Source organism: Labrus bergylta, chromosome 12 (genome assembly GCF_963930695.1).
Source record: "Labrus bergylta chromosome 12, fLabBer1.1, whole genome shotgun sequence".
Taxonomy (NCBI): Eukaryota; Metazoa; Chordata; class Actinopteri; order Labriformes; family Labridae; genus Labrus; species Labrus bergylta.
In genome coordinates, this window is record NC_089206.1 from 23079614 (window position 1) to 23096034 (window position 16421).

Consider the following 16421-nt stretch of genomic DNA (forward strand, 5'->3'; position numbering starts at 1 on the left):
ACTATATTGAAAGCAACTGAGGTTGGTTCTGAGATGGGAAGCAGAGGTGGGGAAGGGGGGGCAGAGAACCAGGCAGCCGGAGGGGGGATGGTAGCGTCTTGCTTTGAAGGAAATCTGGAACCTATAAACTTGGGCAACTTCTATGACAAGAAGCGAACGTCACAACGCTCCAATTTGGTTGGCTGTGCGACGCACCTTTGTCTCCGCCTCGTCCCTTTGATCGGACCAATCGCTTCAGAGTCGTTCTTCCTGTTGTTTTAAGCTCAGCTGTCCAAAAAAAAGAAGTTCTCCAGACCAATCAGTGAGTCAGATGGGTGGGCAGCTGAAAGTTTCACGGGTCCCCTCCCTTTAAGAAGTCAGATTCAGGTTGCTGTTGTCTCACAGACAGCTATAGGAGAAGGACATAAGAGCAGCACGGATTCCTGATGCATTTCACAGAGAGGTAGATGAGATCATTGGCAGTTTTCCTCGCGTGTGGATGGAGAATCACTGTGGCAGTCCAACACTGAATGCTGAGGGTGTCACCTGCGTTGGCTTGCTATGTTGGGATGTGACAAAGCGTCAAGCTGATAACTGCTGAAGAAGAAGAAGAAGAACACGGCAACAACAGGGAGTTTCTAAAGACGAACAGAACAGAGGCAAACTGAAGCAGAGGAGGAGGGGAGAGGGACATTGAAGGAAAGAGAAAAGCACAGGAGATATTCTAAGGAGCAAAGTCCTGGAGAGTAAAAAAGTGGAAAGAAGAATAACGTGACCAAGCATGAGAGAGGAGGAGCCCTCCAGTGATGATCAACCTGAGGGAGGGGTGGTGTCTAATGAGGAGAACATGGTAAAACCACCTTCTAACGCCTGTCCTGTTGTTGTACCCACACCAGGCGTCAATGGACGCAAACGGCAGACAGACTCACACATGGTGGACCACGTTACCACAATAACTCCCACCACTTCAGCAGACGGCAAGGTCACACCAGGGGACAACATCCACATCTACACCCGAACTGGACCCAAAAGAATCAAGAATAGCCCTCAAGATCGGTCGCCTTCCTCCAGCCAGTCCCTTTCTCCTGTCCCTGGTCCAAGTCCTGGAAGTCTCTCGGGTCTGGAGGATCCACACGGCCAGCGAGTGATCGCCAACATCAGGGAGCGCCAGCGGACACAGTCCCTAAATGACGCCTTCGCCTCATTGCGCAAGATAATCCCAACGCTGCCGTCGGACAAACTGAGCAAGATCCAGACCCTGAAGCTGGCATCGCGCTACATCGACTTTCTGTATCAGGTTCTGCAGAGCGATGAGATGGACTCTAAGATGGCCGGATGTAACTACCTGGCCCACGAGAGACTCAGCTATGCCTTCTCCGTTTGGAGGATGGAGGGCGCCTGGTCGAGCATGTCTGCTGGTCGATAGCCGCCGACCTGAAGCGAGGTTTGTCTTCTGATGAATTCCTCGTGACTGGAAAATATTATTACTTGATTCAGAGCAAAGGGGGAAGTTTGAACTATGGCTGCTCACTAGGAAAACAATTTAAATGCCTCAAGTTAGATCATCTTTTTTGCCTCACTGATGAAGGATTGGCAATCTGATGCTTGTTGGGAGACTCTGTTGAGATGTGACCCCTTTGTGAAAACTGAAGTTTCAGTGTTGTAAACCTTTGTATCGGATCTATCTACGGATCATTTGCTAAATAATTTTCTTGTCAAAAGCAGCTCGAGTCACTCATGGTAGGGATCAAAAGAAAAAGGGAAAATGGGATTCTTAGAGATTTGACTATAAACTGCAGATCCCACAGGATGGACATCATCAGTCAACCACTTCAATTAAACAACTTGTTGGTCTTGGACTCAGCTCCTTCTTTTGGACCCCCCTGACCCTACATGCTCTCAGGTTCTGTGGCTTGACCTCTGGTTTCATCCTCAATGCCATCACCTTCACTCCCATCTAAATCACCACCATCATTGCTTTTGTTATCGTGCTTGCATCGAGCCAAAATCAAATCTATTTTATCTTGTGTCTCTGTAGTAGGCTAGCAAGTGTTTTATCTTAATATCGAAACAGCATCAGCTTGAGACTGCAGATGAGCGACCGGAGGAACTGCAAAAAGACAAATGATGTGTTTCAAGAGAGTTAGGACCTTTGACTTTTCCGTCACCCGTCTACTTCTACTTCTTTCCGAGACTCTGACATGTTATGAATCCCCGACCACCTCTGAACCCCGAGCGAACGGTGGAAAAAAATAGCGGTGGGCAGCAGCCGTCATCCCGACTTATGTTTCTCCTCTTCATACCCAAACCAAGCCCCTTTGTTTCTTCTGAGGCCAAAAAAAAAAAAACTCTCCTCCTCTTGAAATTCTTTCCCTCTCGTTCTGGCCCGAATGTGCTTGCCTTGCACGAAGCCGTGATGCAGCTTCAGCGAGCTGACGAGGAGGCGTAATGAAAACAAACGGTCTCTAAAAACCATGAATCATGTGTGTCACCATCAAAGGGGAGGCTGATGTGGCTCCCTGCTGGGCTCCCCATAAACCACTGGAAGTGATGGAGGAGGTGAGAGCTGATTTATACACACACACACACACACACACACACACACACACAGATGCATAGGTGTAGCATGCACCCAGGCACACACAAAAAAACACACCACCCCCACATTTTGGGTTTGAAACAGAAGCTGAGTGCTATTTCCTTTAAAAGTCAACATTCATAATTATACACATGAAACAAAAACAACAAAACGCATAGTTTTGTCTTATAAGAAGGAAAACTACTGCCAAGCAAAATAGCTTCTCCTGCAAGGATTCAACTTTAATTTCATTCATACAACAAACTCCAAATAGTTCCATGTTGACATGTAGTTTGTGTTTAAATCCTAACCATGAAAAAAAGCACTTCTTACTTTGTTGCCCATTAGCATGAAGCTGGGGAACCTATCATTATAGTGTCACAGGGAGGTACGTTTCCAGCTCCTGTGAAGACTTACTATAGAAAACATTTGAGTGAGTCCCACAGCCACAGAGGAGTGGTCTCAGAGGGCTAACCTTCACTGACATGTTAGAAAGACAGAGATCCAGTTTCAGGCCAAAATCCAAAGGCAGCCCCCTGTGGATTTTTGTATTTCTAGGAATGGCTCGCCTTTCTTTTCTGGGAGATGCATTTACTTTAATGCACGTTAGATTTGATATGCGTGGGTTTATAACTACAGAGACAGTCTGATAACCACTGCAACTTAAAAATGGGACAGAGTGGATCAGAGCTCCAACGATACATTATCGATTAAAATACGTTAATTTGTGTGTTTTGGTAGTCAGTGTATTGTTTGGCTCACCTTTCAAGCAAAAATACTGACCTTTGTTTGGTTGGGGCCCGGGCCCTAATTTCTTACAGTACAATGAATGTACACCAGACATCACAACTACTAAAACAAAGACAAGAAAATAAGACGAGTTATAGCTTGCTTTCAGCTTCACCTGTACTACAGTGGGTACAGTGGTGCCACCTGAACTGGCCGTATGAACTGACCAGAAGAGAGAAGTTACACTGAAACTAAATAGACACTGAGGTCATCAGACACAGGTGAGAAAATACTCTGAAAATATACAAAATGCAAAACTAGACAAGACCAAAATCTGTTCATTACACTTTTTGAAGAGAATACTTTACCACATTAGAACTTTTTTTTTTTTACAGTGTTTCTATGTGAAATTTGGTCAATTCTGGCCACAGAAATTTTGCAGAGTCTAGAAGTCTACCTCCATACAGGATGTTGTTTCTCTATTCAGCTCCACTCCCTACCTTTGCATTCTTTACGTCATTAAAATCAAGTTGTTTTCTGACTTGGCACATTGATGCTACAATGCTAAACATCAGGTTTTGACAATTCTTAAATGTTCTATTAAACTCGAAAAATAAATCAAAAGTCTATGACACACTGAAAAATTACTTTGCTATATTTTATTGTGAGCAAACGTTGGTATGTTCCTGCAACCGTGTGCACCTGACAACGTGTTTAGGCTGTACACCGGGTACCCTGTAGGCCGCTAAGTTATCCTGTGTAACTTTTAAAACTCCTAACTGTCTTTATTTATTTACAACACTGACGTCTGTTTTCTTCTCTTTGCAGCTGCTGAATGAAGTCACTGCGATCTCCCCTGTACGTCTCTGCCTCTCAGAATCACCTGAACTAAAATGCACCAGAACTGTTTCTTTTAATGTACCTCACCTGTGAAGAAAAGGAATATTTAAGAACATTACAAAAGTCACTTGATCATGCAGGATGCAGACTGTCAGGGGGGAAGACATTTTTCTGCACCAGAAGCTGTCACTTATCGAGACGGAAACGGGCGATCGAGGTCAAGCTGCAGCTGAAGTCCTGTTGGTTTCTCGTTTCATTGCTCAGTATTTTTCCGTCCGATTGTTAAAGCAAGCTTCAGTGTCAGACAGTGATTAGTGTGTTTGTGTTTTGCAGCAGTTTAATGATGGAGAGGGAGGGGTTTGGGGTTTTTATAAGGAGCATTAGTTGACGTATATAGAGTGTGGTGCTTTGCGAAAAGTGAAGAGTAAACTGGATGTAGTGATTTATTCATCACATGGGCTCGTTATTTGTCTGAAAAATAAAGCGGTCCTCGAACTCCTCCTGAGATTCTCCTTGTTTTGTGTTAAACTTGATGAGAAACTGTGCACACATTTACACAGTCACCACACCCTGTGTGTCTCCTGTCTCTCTTGTTAAACTGTCTCCCTTGTTTTCTTCTCACTTCCTCCTTCCCCCGGTCGTTTTTTTTTTTTTTCTTTTAATGAGGTCTGTGTGCCTTTGCCTGGTCAGTCAGGAACAGTTAATTCCTCCTAAAAGAACACGTTAATGTGCAATTAAGGGCTGTGGGAAAATTTATAGCACTGTTTTGAGCCCCTTTGGATGTAGTTTGATGTCTTTAGTTACTCCATGGTCTGCACGTTTACTGTTGAACCCCCTGAAACTCGACCTCCTGAGTCCACATGTTTTTGAAAACGGAGGTGGAGGAAACTCACCTTTTGGAAAACTCCTTCCACGGTGAATTTACAGAAACTCAGATTAAGGTTTTTGTAGACAGGGAAAACTGAGTGTTGGTCTTGTAACGTCTCCTTCGTTTGATGTCATTGTGCGGCGCTGTCTCTTTAACATGAGATTAGTGCGATGGCACTAGCGCTGGTGCTAACGATGCTAACTGGACTTTTTACATGCTCACACATACACAGTTACTGTCCCACTATGCTGACGAGCCGAGACGCCTCACTGGACAACTTTAAAAATGGTTTGGTCATTACAGAGGAATGGCGGGGCACATTTTAAGCACATCGTTTTTGACATGGTTGTAATAGTGAGTTTTGCATTTTCATGTGGACAAAGATGTTTCTGAGAAGTTAGCAAGATTACTTTTTGGAACAGAGGAGGAAAACCTCAGTTTAAAAATATACCCGCCTACGGGTGGACTAGACCCCGAAAAATTTAAGTTTGAGAATTTTAGTCATTTCAGGATAAATGATGGAGTCTCAGGGATGAAAATGTCTTCATTTACACTTTTCCGAGTCGTTTTTTTTTCTCATATTTCTTACTCTCATGTTCTTGGTTCAGTTCAAAACACTGCAGCAATATGAGCAGCAACAAAAACAATCATGGAGAATAAATAAATCTAATAAAAAGAGAGAGTTAACTCCAGGGGTCTTAACCTTCAAAGTACTGTGAGGGCTCCCCACTTTTGGCAGTTCCAGTAGCTCTTAGCAGGTTTGATCCAGGTTTCAAAATCACTTTCAGCCACTCTGGATAAGCTTGTGTCAGTCAAGGCAAGACGTCTGAAGCCAGTAAGTTTCAGACTTTCCTCGGGGTGGCACCGAACATAATACCACTTAAACTGAATCCCCTCAAGCCGGAGCAAAGCTTTTCAAAACAATACACCTTCTGAAAAATGTACTTTAAACACTTTTTCACATGTTTCCTCATCATCTGAAAACCTTGAGTCTGATTTTAGATCCACAATCATTTGCAAAATGTTCTTTGTCTCAGTGAAATCCACATGACACCTTGATTTTCATAAGAAAGCAGAATGAAATGCTAATGTTCATCATGAAGGACATCAAAACAGTTTTTAAACTCTCATTTATACATGCGAGTGTAGTTATCTTCAGTGGTCAGGCCCAATAGCCAGCCTGGGGATGTTGGCCATTACTTACAATCTGACAATTCTTGCAAAAAGCATAAGAACATACTCACTGGAATCCTCAAACATGCAGCTAAAATCACTGCTGACACCACCCAAATCCAACTGTCAGAACTTTTCATGCATGCAGCATGATCATCATGCAGGAAAGGAAAGTGGTCTGCATCACTGAGGTCCCTTCACCACTCGTTTCATCTGCTCCTCTCGGGCAGCCGTTTCAGAGGACCATTGGCTAACTTAAAATCTTACAGAAACTCTTTTATTACCTCTAAACAAGGCTAGATAAACACTACCTTTTTTACATGCTGAGCACATGTGATTTGACCTATTAGTGGAACTTTTGGTATGATTTTATGTGTCTAATTGGTGTGACTGTTTTTATGTTACTTGAGCTTCTAACCAAAAGTCCTTTTCTGTCACTGATAGACAATAACGTTTTTTGAATCTTTAACCATTCAAGAACAGTTCATTTTCTCAAACAACGTTTTGACACAGCTCAAAAAAACATTTATAATTTGCATTTTTCTTTTAAGTCACTGGATAAATGAACAAGAGCGAGAACAAATGTTTGTTGGAGATACAAATCGTTATTTTGATTGGTGGAAAATCAGCAGAATCAGCACTTCTTTTAGGATGTGTACACAGACACAAAACTCAGCGTGACTGGAAATTAACTTTTTTTTTTTTTAATCAAGAGAAGACAAAAATACAAAGTACAAAATAGACCATCTTTCTATACATACACATGGTAGGAAATGTGTAGGAAAAAACAACACATGATAGATAAATGATAGAAGAACAGCATGAAACAAAGATTTCAACGTCATGTTTATAGATACAGAGTTACTGTAAGTCCAGTTAGTTAAGAGTTACCAATACACACACACATACTACTCAATGCATTAAGGCACTTGTGTGTGTGTGTTGTGTATTTTGGTCTTGGGAGTTTCTATTTACAGTGTTTAAATTTTTTTAAGAAAGGTACAAATGACATCATCAGTAATAAAAGGAATTAAGATGTGAGGCGATACAGACCTCTGCATAAGACACAAAAAAACAGCTACTGGGGGTATGATACAGGAGAGGTCATTTACAGTATTTCACAAACACACACACACACACACACACACACTTAGACTTGCAAATGCATGCACAACTACATGGTGGAAATCTACACAAGATGTGTAAATTGCCCACACTCTCTCTCTCTCTCTCACACACACACACACACACACACACACTGAAGATGCATCACACTACGGTTACTTCATAGACACCACATGCACCTGCTGGGCACACTGTGTAACAGACACAAAGTCTAACATCCTGTTTACAACACTATAAACAAACAATAAAACTAATGACACACTTCTCAGTTGCACCAATCACAGAACAGCAATCCTCCTCCATGCAACATGTTCTCAATAATGCCTTCTGGGATGGAGCAGCGCTGCAACAGCATTTGGACGTCTGTGTTTTTTTTTTTTTTTTGGTTTCTACTGCCTACCTGTTGTTTGATATTAAGCTCCAAGGCCTTCTGGTGGGCAGAAAATGCCCAGAGTCTGACAAAGTAAAGCGAACGGAACAGTTTCCTACCTGGACGCTAAGATTACAATTCTTCATTCGGCTGGTCAAATCGACCCGTGTAGGTTTTTTTTTTTTACAAAAGATGCATTTACACACAAACACAAAAATCTTTTTTTTCATTGGAAGGTTTCAGAGTCAAGAAGCTCTAACGTCTTAAACACAAACTGTTTATTATTTTGGCCACCATCTTTTTTTGTTTAATCTTTTATACTAGTCGATCTGCAGCGCTCTTCAACAAATATTAATTTTGGTTAACGAGGCCTTAAAAGATTTAACTAAGTGTGCATACAAAATAACTCTGACAGGCTTTAGGTTGCTACAAAATAATCCTCTAATGTAACATCATGTTATTTCTTCTTCTTGAATGCAAAGTTGCCGTCATGATCATCGAGGAGGGCAGTCAGGGGAATTGCTTGAATGAATAAATAAAAGTAAAACCTCTGCTGCAAACTGAGGATGCAGGATGATACCTGTCAATGAAGGCTTTTGTTTTTTTTCATGGTCATCAACATTCAATAACATTTTTGGAGTTGACGCTTTAACTATAATCCAGAAAGTTTTGGGTTATTCCAATAAGGGGAGGTGGCTTAAACAAATGTAAGAAAGGTTTATATAATGATTCAAAATCATTAAACCAAATACGAAATGTTTTCATCCTGCTTCCTAAAATAAGTTTTTTGTTTTGTATTATTCCCAGTAAATTACATTTTTTTGAAAAGCATTATTTTCTACTGACTGGCGACTCTCGCCCAATGACAGCTGGGACTGGCTACATCCCCGTCTTGACCCTAAACGATAAGAGTGGTACAGATAATGGATGGCTGGATTCCTTTCTTTGCACCGATAACTTCAGGCATAAAAAACTGCAAGAGACACTTAAGGGTCTTTACAAAAATAGGTCGGAAAATAAGTTTTGCAACCGGCCAATTTGATTTGGAAAATATCAATAAATTGGATTTCTCTTGAAATCAAAGATGGTGCATCTCTACTCCAAACATCATTCAGCTTAGATGACGTACCGCCATTTCTATTATGGCGTTGTCAAGGTTGATTGTAACATGACGAGCCTCAAGTTTCCTTAATTAGACCTCGATGAAGCCTCAAACTCCAGATCGGATTAATTCGATGATAAAGACAGCGTTTAAACCAGGCCCAGGTCTTTGTACTCAAAAGTCTGCATATGTGACGTTCATCAGAATCCACAGGTTCAAACGTCTTTCACATGTCGAGTCCCCGTCGACCGGTCCCTTGTGGTGCGCCTCTGTACAGGCTCTTAGGGGAGAGCGGGCTGCTTCAAGGCGTTCGTCTTTGGGTGGTGTCGTTAAGTGCATTAACATTATTGCTCATATCAAACAATACGATGGTCCTCAAGTGGTGCTGCGGTGGAATGAGCGCTCCTTTAGTCTCAAATATAAACAAGAATATACAGTAATCAATACTAGTGGTAGATACACAGTTCATCATTGTGTGTATGTGTGTGTGTGTGTGTGTGTGTGTGTCAGTATAAATGTATTTAAGACACAGAACAGCAGAGGAAAAGTCATCCTGCTTTTTAAATGTTTTTGCCTACAGATTCACTTCATATCAAATACAACTCTACAGTATGTCGGCCTTTGAGTTGAGTCAGAGACTTCATAAGACATGTCAGATGAAGCGTCGGGGAACACAATCGTATCCAAAACTATTAAATAACCTACAAAGTTGTGTTTCTTCCCCCCCCCCCCCCCCCCCCCTCCCCCCACACAGAGCTTTGGAATTTCTCATGGTTCACATTATGGAATGAACAGTGCAATAAAAAACAACGAGGACATCTGCCCTCTTTCTCTGTTTCGACAAAAAAACCACAGTTTGTAATCTTCATGTTCCTCTCGTTCCTTCTTTGTCGAGTTCTTTGTCGTCTTCTTTTAGTGGTTAAACTGCGAGTTATGACATCATGAAAACAGATCATCTCTGCGCCTCCTGGGAATTTGAAGCTGCTGCCTTCTCTGTGATATTTTGTGTGTGTGTGCTTTCTCCTGACGTTTGAGGGTCTGTATCCCTGTCAGCCTTTTTGCATCTTGTTTGGTCTGCATTTTTGAAATTGCAAAGTGGCAAAGGAAAAAGGAATTTATAATCCAAAGTGTCCTCCTTCTGCACCTGATGTTTGACGTTAAGGCAAAGTTAAGGCGATTAAAGCAGCTGCTGGTAAAAACATAGTGCTCCTTGGAATTCTGTCTGTAGCTCAAAGGTTTGGTACTTAATACACAAAGTCCTCCGTTAGTCACCAGAGATGTAAAAGTCTATTCAAAAATGTCTTGTATTGCTCTTTGGTGAGGTTTCTGAAGGTTCCCCGGTTGCAGGTAGTGCTGCTGGCGTCAGCTGAGTGCTCACCAGCATTGAGGTGGTCGTACAGCGGGTCCGTCGAGGTTCAGCATTGTGTTTTTTTTTTCGATGTGTGGATGAAGTATGAATAAGGCAGATGGGTGGGGCTCAGTGGCATCACAAAAAAGAAAGTCCCCTTATGGTCGTATAACAGCGCAGGAAGTCGGTGGGGCCCCAAAATCCTGAACGTGAGAGGTGATCGGTCACTTTGGTCGTCTACATGGAGTCGCTGTCATGCTCCATCGGCTCATCTGGAAGGCTGGAAGAAATAAGGGAAAGAATGAAATGGTTATCTCTGTTGTTTTAAGTGTGTTTATAAGTTCTTGTATGTGTTTTTGCTGAGTTGTACCTCTTGTTGGAAAGCACTCCCACAGAGAGCGAGGCCAAAGCGTTGACAGCGTCCGTCTCCTCACAGTCTCTCCTCTGAGCAGCCAGGTGAGACAGACCCACTGATGCACTGGAGGCCTTCACACTCTGCCAGTACTGACCTGCAACAACCAAAGGGATACATTTTTAAGGATGCTTTCTTTCAGTTTTAAGAATGGATAAAGGTCAAAATACCCAAAATGAAGATTAGTGCTGCTCACTCTGTATCTGTATGACGGTCTGCAGCGAGCGGACTGCGTTAGCATTGGGCTTCTGGAGGAGGACTTCTTCTGCCAGTGGATCCTGAAAGACAGAGACGGACATGAAGATGATTAAATCACCATCATTAGACCTTTATCACAGGCAACTTGTCAATCATTTTTAAATCACTGAAGAGGTTCAGCGTTATACTGTCATCAGATTAGAAGTAGACAAACATGCAGATTAAAATTAGAATAACAAACTCAACAAGGTAACAAAACTTATAAACTACTATGCGGAGTACAGAACAGTAGTGTCTAAAATGTTCATTAGGGCTGGGAATCTTTGGGTGTCTAACGATTCAATTTCCATTCTTGGAGCGAGTCTGGATTCAAAGTCTATTTTTGAATTTCTTGCTGCTCCATTTGGCCTTCTGCTGAGTTAAAGAGCTAACCTTAGCACTTAGCAGGGAGTGATTGATTAGCCAAAAAAAAAAAATCGACTTTTGGAAGTTATGAATCTATTTAAAATCTCAACATAAGAATCTCCATTTTAACATAAAACAATTATTCCCACTTCTAATGTTCATGAAAATATAAAACCAAAGACCACAAATCATTTGTAAACCTTAAGACAACATTGCAGGGGTAAACTGAGTTGCTGATCAAACTATAAATACATTTCTTGCCAGTAAAACACAAATTCCCTCAGAGTCCATTTACAGATCTGACCTTAAAATTTACATATTTTAACTATCCTGGTGGCAGATAATTGTGACTGCTCTGACAGTCGTCTGTGTGAATATCCAGGCAGTGACATGGGTGTCTAAAGAGGTGTATATGTACAGAAGTGCAGTTGCATTCATGACAAGCTGTGACCTCATGACAATTCTTAAGCAGTAGCGGACAAGTTTAGTGTGTATTACCAGAAAAACAATACATTAATGAACAGAAAAATTCCCCTGATTTGTTCTTGATTCTGTGAGTCATTCCCTGACCTTTCCAAACCCACTCAGCACAACTCTCAGCACACAATGTAAATACCACCCTCCAAAAGAACTGAATTACCCAGCATGCTTTACCTGTATGCCCAAGAGTGCGCTGACACAGGCTTCTGATGCGTCGCAGATAGCTGTGAGGTCATGACCTCCCTCAAGGGCCAAAACCAGACGGCCTCCTGCCAGAGACATCAGCTGGCGGGTCAGGAAGCCGAAACCTGAGGTAGAAAAAAAACCCACCACACTCAAAGTTCATGTAGCATGAATAAAAGCCAAAGCTAATAAGAATAAAGTTTAGCAAGTAAATGTCAATCATGAGCTCCCAAATGAGTTCATATTCTCTGAAAACAAACGTATATTTAAAGCTTGTGGATCCTCCCTCAGAACCTACGAGCTACTAATGACTATAATTATGGTCACATTAGAGATGCACAGTCGGAGGCACTACTCCGGCTCTTTGGTCCATGATGGACAGGTGCTGTGATGATCTATTAATAACTCTAAAGACACACAGGACCACAGAGTTCTTATTGGCCTCTCCTATAAAAGATCCCTTGAGGTAAAGGACGCTCCGTCTGTGGTGGAGGACTGTGCTTACATTTGGCGGAGACCTTGTACCCTCCAAGAGGAGCGGGGTTTCCCTCTGCAGCATCGAACCCAGCAGACACCAGAACCACGTCTGGAGAGAACTCCTGAGCGATGGGCATCACCACAGACCTGCAGGGACACAATCACAGGAAACTGTCAGTTCAAGGGACGGAGACGCGTGTGTGTGTGTGTGTTTGTGTGTGTGTGTGTTGTTTCAGTTCCTACTGGTTACCAGTAAAGGGTTGCTCCAAGTCATAAATTACACATCTCCAGTGTGTAATTTTATTTTTGACTGAGCAGTAATGCTAAGCGTCCTGGGTTTTGACATGTTATCTTTGTTTAGCTGCAGATGTTTGGACTCTTCTGGCTTTAACATGCCGCCATCTTTGAAGAAGGACACATTAAAGGGTTCAGAAACAACAAGATGGACAGACTCTCTAAACCAGGGATGGGCAACTTTGGTCACAGCAAGGGCCACGTTCATTTAATTCTCACTGCCAGGGGGCCAAATTGTAGGATACAAAAACGATTACAGTCAATTATGTCTCATATTTAAGTCAACATATACCACTGATCAAATATTATGGACATATTTCTGGTTTTTATTATGTTTTCTTCATGTATCAAATGAAGTGATTATGTGAAAATTGCCCTGACGGCCACGTTGAGGGTTGATGGTGGCCGCATGTGGCCCCGGGCCGCCAGTTGCCCACCCCTGCACTAAACCAAAGGATTTAAATTAATTAGGTCTATATGACAGTTGTAGACTAACTCTGATTGCTCATTGGATGGTGCATGCATTGCTCCTGTGCAGCACGTTACTAATGTAACTAAACAAGCAGGATTGAACCTAAACCTTATCAAAGTGCATCCCTCCGGTCTTTACAGAAGCACACTACACACACTGATAATGACCCTAAGTCAAACTGAAGTTTGGTCTGTTAACAAATAAAATAATTAATAGATCAATAAATAAATTAGATTATTTCAAAGAAGTGAAAGATAAGCTAAAACATAAAAATGTAAAAGCATGCAGGTTAAAAAGTCTGTTTTAGAAATGTAAACATTTGAACCAAAAAAAAGCAAAAGGAAGATTAATTTTACAGCATAAACATTCAGATTAATTTAATAAATAAGTGATGTTGTTAAAATGTACTGTTTGCTAAAATTGGTAAATAAACGGGTAGTACAGAGTTTACTTTTAAAACCAGTTGTAGCTCTGCTGATTCAATGATAGAAAGACTTAAACATGGAGGATTTATTTCACCAGTCTGCTCACAAGAAGCCCAAGATAGATCAACAATCAAATTAAAGAGTTGTTAACATGACAAGTTAAACCTGAGTTTGGCAGATTCCAGACTTGGCAGCGGACAAAAGACTTATTGTTTCTCTGTTAAAAAGCTGCTCAAGTCTGCCTGACAGAGTCGTATTGTTATATATCGGCTCTCACGTCTGCTTTCTGTTGTTTGTGGACTTCAAACAGATGAAGATTTCTCTTAATGCTATTGTTGTTTAGAAGACAGAGAGAGAGCTGTACTGTCCCTGGGCGGAGAGAGAGAGAGAGAGAGAGAGAGAGAGAGGCTCAGCTCTGCGGCTCGATGATGTCGGCCGAGTTCAAAGCCGGCGTGTGTGTGAGTCTGTTTCACATTAGAGGCTTGTCACTCTCCTCACGTCATTGACAACACAGAGAAAAGAGGAAAAACAGTCCATCTGGGATCCATTTACCTTCATTATTCTGCCTGGGGACTGTGGAGACCCCCCCCTCCCTCCCTCCCTCTGCTTCTTACACACACATATCTGGACACACGCACATACATCCAAACACATACTGCTGTCATGAGCGCATGCAGATGGACAACATGAGCTCATAGATACAAATGAGGACACCGAGATGAAACACACAAACACATTCCAGCGCGATTTCAAACATGCAAACAAGCACAGAAACTTTATAGGTAGAGGGTACATAATCCCCCTGGCTCATCCTGTCGAGTTTTGATTAATTAGATAATTTCCATCAACTTCATCATCCTCACGTGGATATGCGGCAGAGCAGGCGCACACCTAACCGCAAAACCCAGAAACCAGCTCCCCTGTAGACCCATTAAAGCTGCCACGCTGCTTCCATGAGAAAGAAACTACAGACAAGAGAGGAGGAGGGGGGGGGGGGGGGGGGGGGGGGGGGGGGGGGAGGAGGAGGAGGGGGGGGGCTATTAAAGATCAATCAGGGGAGACTGGGTGTGTGTGTGTGTGTGTGTGTGTGTGTGTGTGTGTGTGTGTGTGTGTGTGTGTGTGATGAGGGTAGGGGTGATGGAAAGAAGGGGAAGGGGTTGGGGGGGTGGGGGGTGTGAGTGAAGGATAAGGTGAAAATGCACCGAAGCTCCCCATTCTGAAGTTCAGGCGCTCCCAAAGTTTAACCCATAAAATGTATTCCATTAAAAACCTTAGAGACTGTTATTTTCTTCCACCTTCCACAGACCATTTCATGTTTGCAAACTGTATTAATTACAGAGTGTGTGTGTGTGTGTGTGTGTGTGTGTGTGTGTGTGTGTGTGTGTGTGTGTGTGTGTGTGTGTGTGTGTGTGTGTGTGTGTGTGTGTGTGTGTGTGTGAGGGGGTGTGCGATGGGTGAGTGGTGAATAGGAGATTGTGGGCTGTTTAGATTTTAAAGCCATGAAAGAAAGGAGAAACGTTCTCGTTAAAATGTTAAACGTGGCTCCACATAAGGTGGAAAAATGATGTTGAATTAAAGGCTAATCACAATAATGATCAATACATTTTATTTCAAAACATCTCATTAGCATCAGTGCCTCTTTGACTAATCAGTAACTGTAGTGCAGTTATTTACTCATTAATATACTAGAGCTGGACCAATTGATGTTTTTGGTCAGTATAAATGTATCACAGATGAACTCAGATTGAGGCACTGACACCAATTTGGTTTGTTTGACAATCAGTGCTCTCGCTGTACGATCCGATTGTCGGGCACGACCTGAGAGCTCACACCGCATGACTTAAATCTGGGCTGAGCATTCACAACTGTCAGTAGATGTGTATTTCAGTTGATTCATGCATGGCTCAAATACACACATCGGCAGAAACGCTCTTCCTCTCTCACACCCCCAGCATCCCCAATAAACACAAGCTAACTAGCAGCTGGATCATAAGAAAAGTTCCCTGTCAGCTGGAGGTCTGAAGATATTTCCTGCCAATGTCTCTTTCATTAAAGGAGGTGGAAGACTGATTAAACAGGCATGACTGATGTTGCCATGGTGATTTTGGACGTCGTCTACCAGTGTGTGCTTTGCTCTCGCTGTGTAAATGATCAAAATATCAAACATGCCAAGAAATGACTGGTCGGGAACAGCTGATCAGGCCGTGATCGGCTGTACACCCCACGCCTAACAACTCTGGATCAGGGTGAAATGCAGCCGGCTTCAAATCAGTTATACGAGTTAGCCAGGTCAAAATCAGCCTGAAATCGTAAAGTGTATGCCCTGTTTAAACAAATGTCATGATGATACATAGTTTTAACTTCTGGGCTGAGATGCTAACCATGCAATCACATTGTCCCTTTGTTCACCTTTGTTGAAAGTTAATCCTTCACTATTTTTTACCCACTTTTCATAAGTTTCTCAGGGGCCACATAAACTGATGGTGTGGTTTAAAGGGTGCATTTTTTTTTATATTTTACAGAATTGGTGGAAATGTGAGTTTCTGTGGCAAAACCGTTTGAGTTTGAAAATCCGGGATCCAAACTCACATCATCTTAAAATGAATATTATTGTCTGTGAAGTTTTTGATGTTGTGGACTGTCATCATCAGAGGCTGCAGGCAGATAGAAACAAACAGAGAATTACTCAGAGCTTCTATTAGGTCCAGATCGGATCTGAATACCGGACCATATGATCGGCATTATGTAAGAAAAAATAAGAACGTATGATGAGTTGTTTTTCCCATTTTAGAAAAGGAGGCACATTCCTCTCAACTTTACCCTCTGATGACTTTGAAGACTGCTAACTCAATTTAGTCATTAAATAGTTTTCAAAACATTTTCTGGTTTAAACATTTATCATGATATCAAGCTGTGGAAGGATCAAACCCCACTGTTAATGCTCCACTTGTTGAACACAGAAA

At 42.1% G+C, this 16421-nt stretch overlaps 2 protein-coding genes across 4 annotated transcripts in view; one reads left to right on the forward strand and one right to left on the reverse strand.

Moving 5' to 3' along the window:
* Positions 1 to 291: 291 nt before the first annotated feature.
* LOC109985600 (twist-related protein 2-like) lies at positions 292 to 4762 on the forward strand. Its single transcript, XM_065960891.1, has 2 exons — positions 292 to 2538; positions 4115 to 4762. The coding sequence occupies exon 1, from the start codon at positions 761 to 763 to the stop codon at positions 1403 to 1405; it is 645 nt and encodes a 214-aa protein (XP_065816963.1). The 5' UTR covers positions 292 to 760; the 3' UTR covers positions 1406 to 2538; positions 4115 to 4762.
* A 2083-nt stretch (positions 4763 to 6845) lies between these two features.
* Positions 6846 to 16421, reverse strand: part of hdac7a (histone deacetylase 7a) — a 69543-nt gene continuing 59967 nt past the window's right edge. For all 3 annotated transcript variants that reach the window (XM_020635981.3, XM_020635982.3, XM_020635984.3), the window contains 5 exons: positions 12296 to 12414; positions 11782 to 11915; positions 10721 to 10802; positions 10483 to 10621; positions 6846 to 10392 (listed from right to left, as the gene is read on the reverse strand). In XM_020635981.3, the coding sequence (XP_020491637.2) occupies positions 10350 to 10392; positions 10483 to 10621; positions 10721 to 10802; positions 11782 to 11915; positions 12296 to 12414 (517 nt within the window). In that variant the 3' untranslated portion in view covers positions 6846 to 10349. The remainder of the gene's footprint in view (positions 10393 to 10482; positions 10622 to 10720; positions 10803 to 11781; positions 11916 to 12295; positions 12415 to 16421) is intronic.

Excerpts from the sequence above, each read along its gene's own strand:
- LOC109985600 (XM_065960891.1), top strand. The coding sequence starts at position 761 with ATGAGAGAGGAGGAGCCCTCCAGTGATGATCAACCTGAGGGAGGGGTG.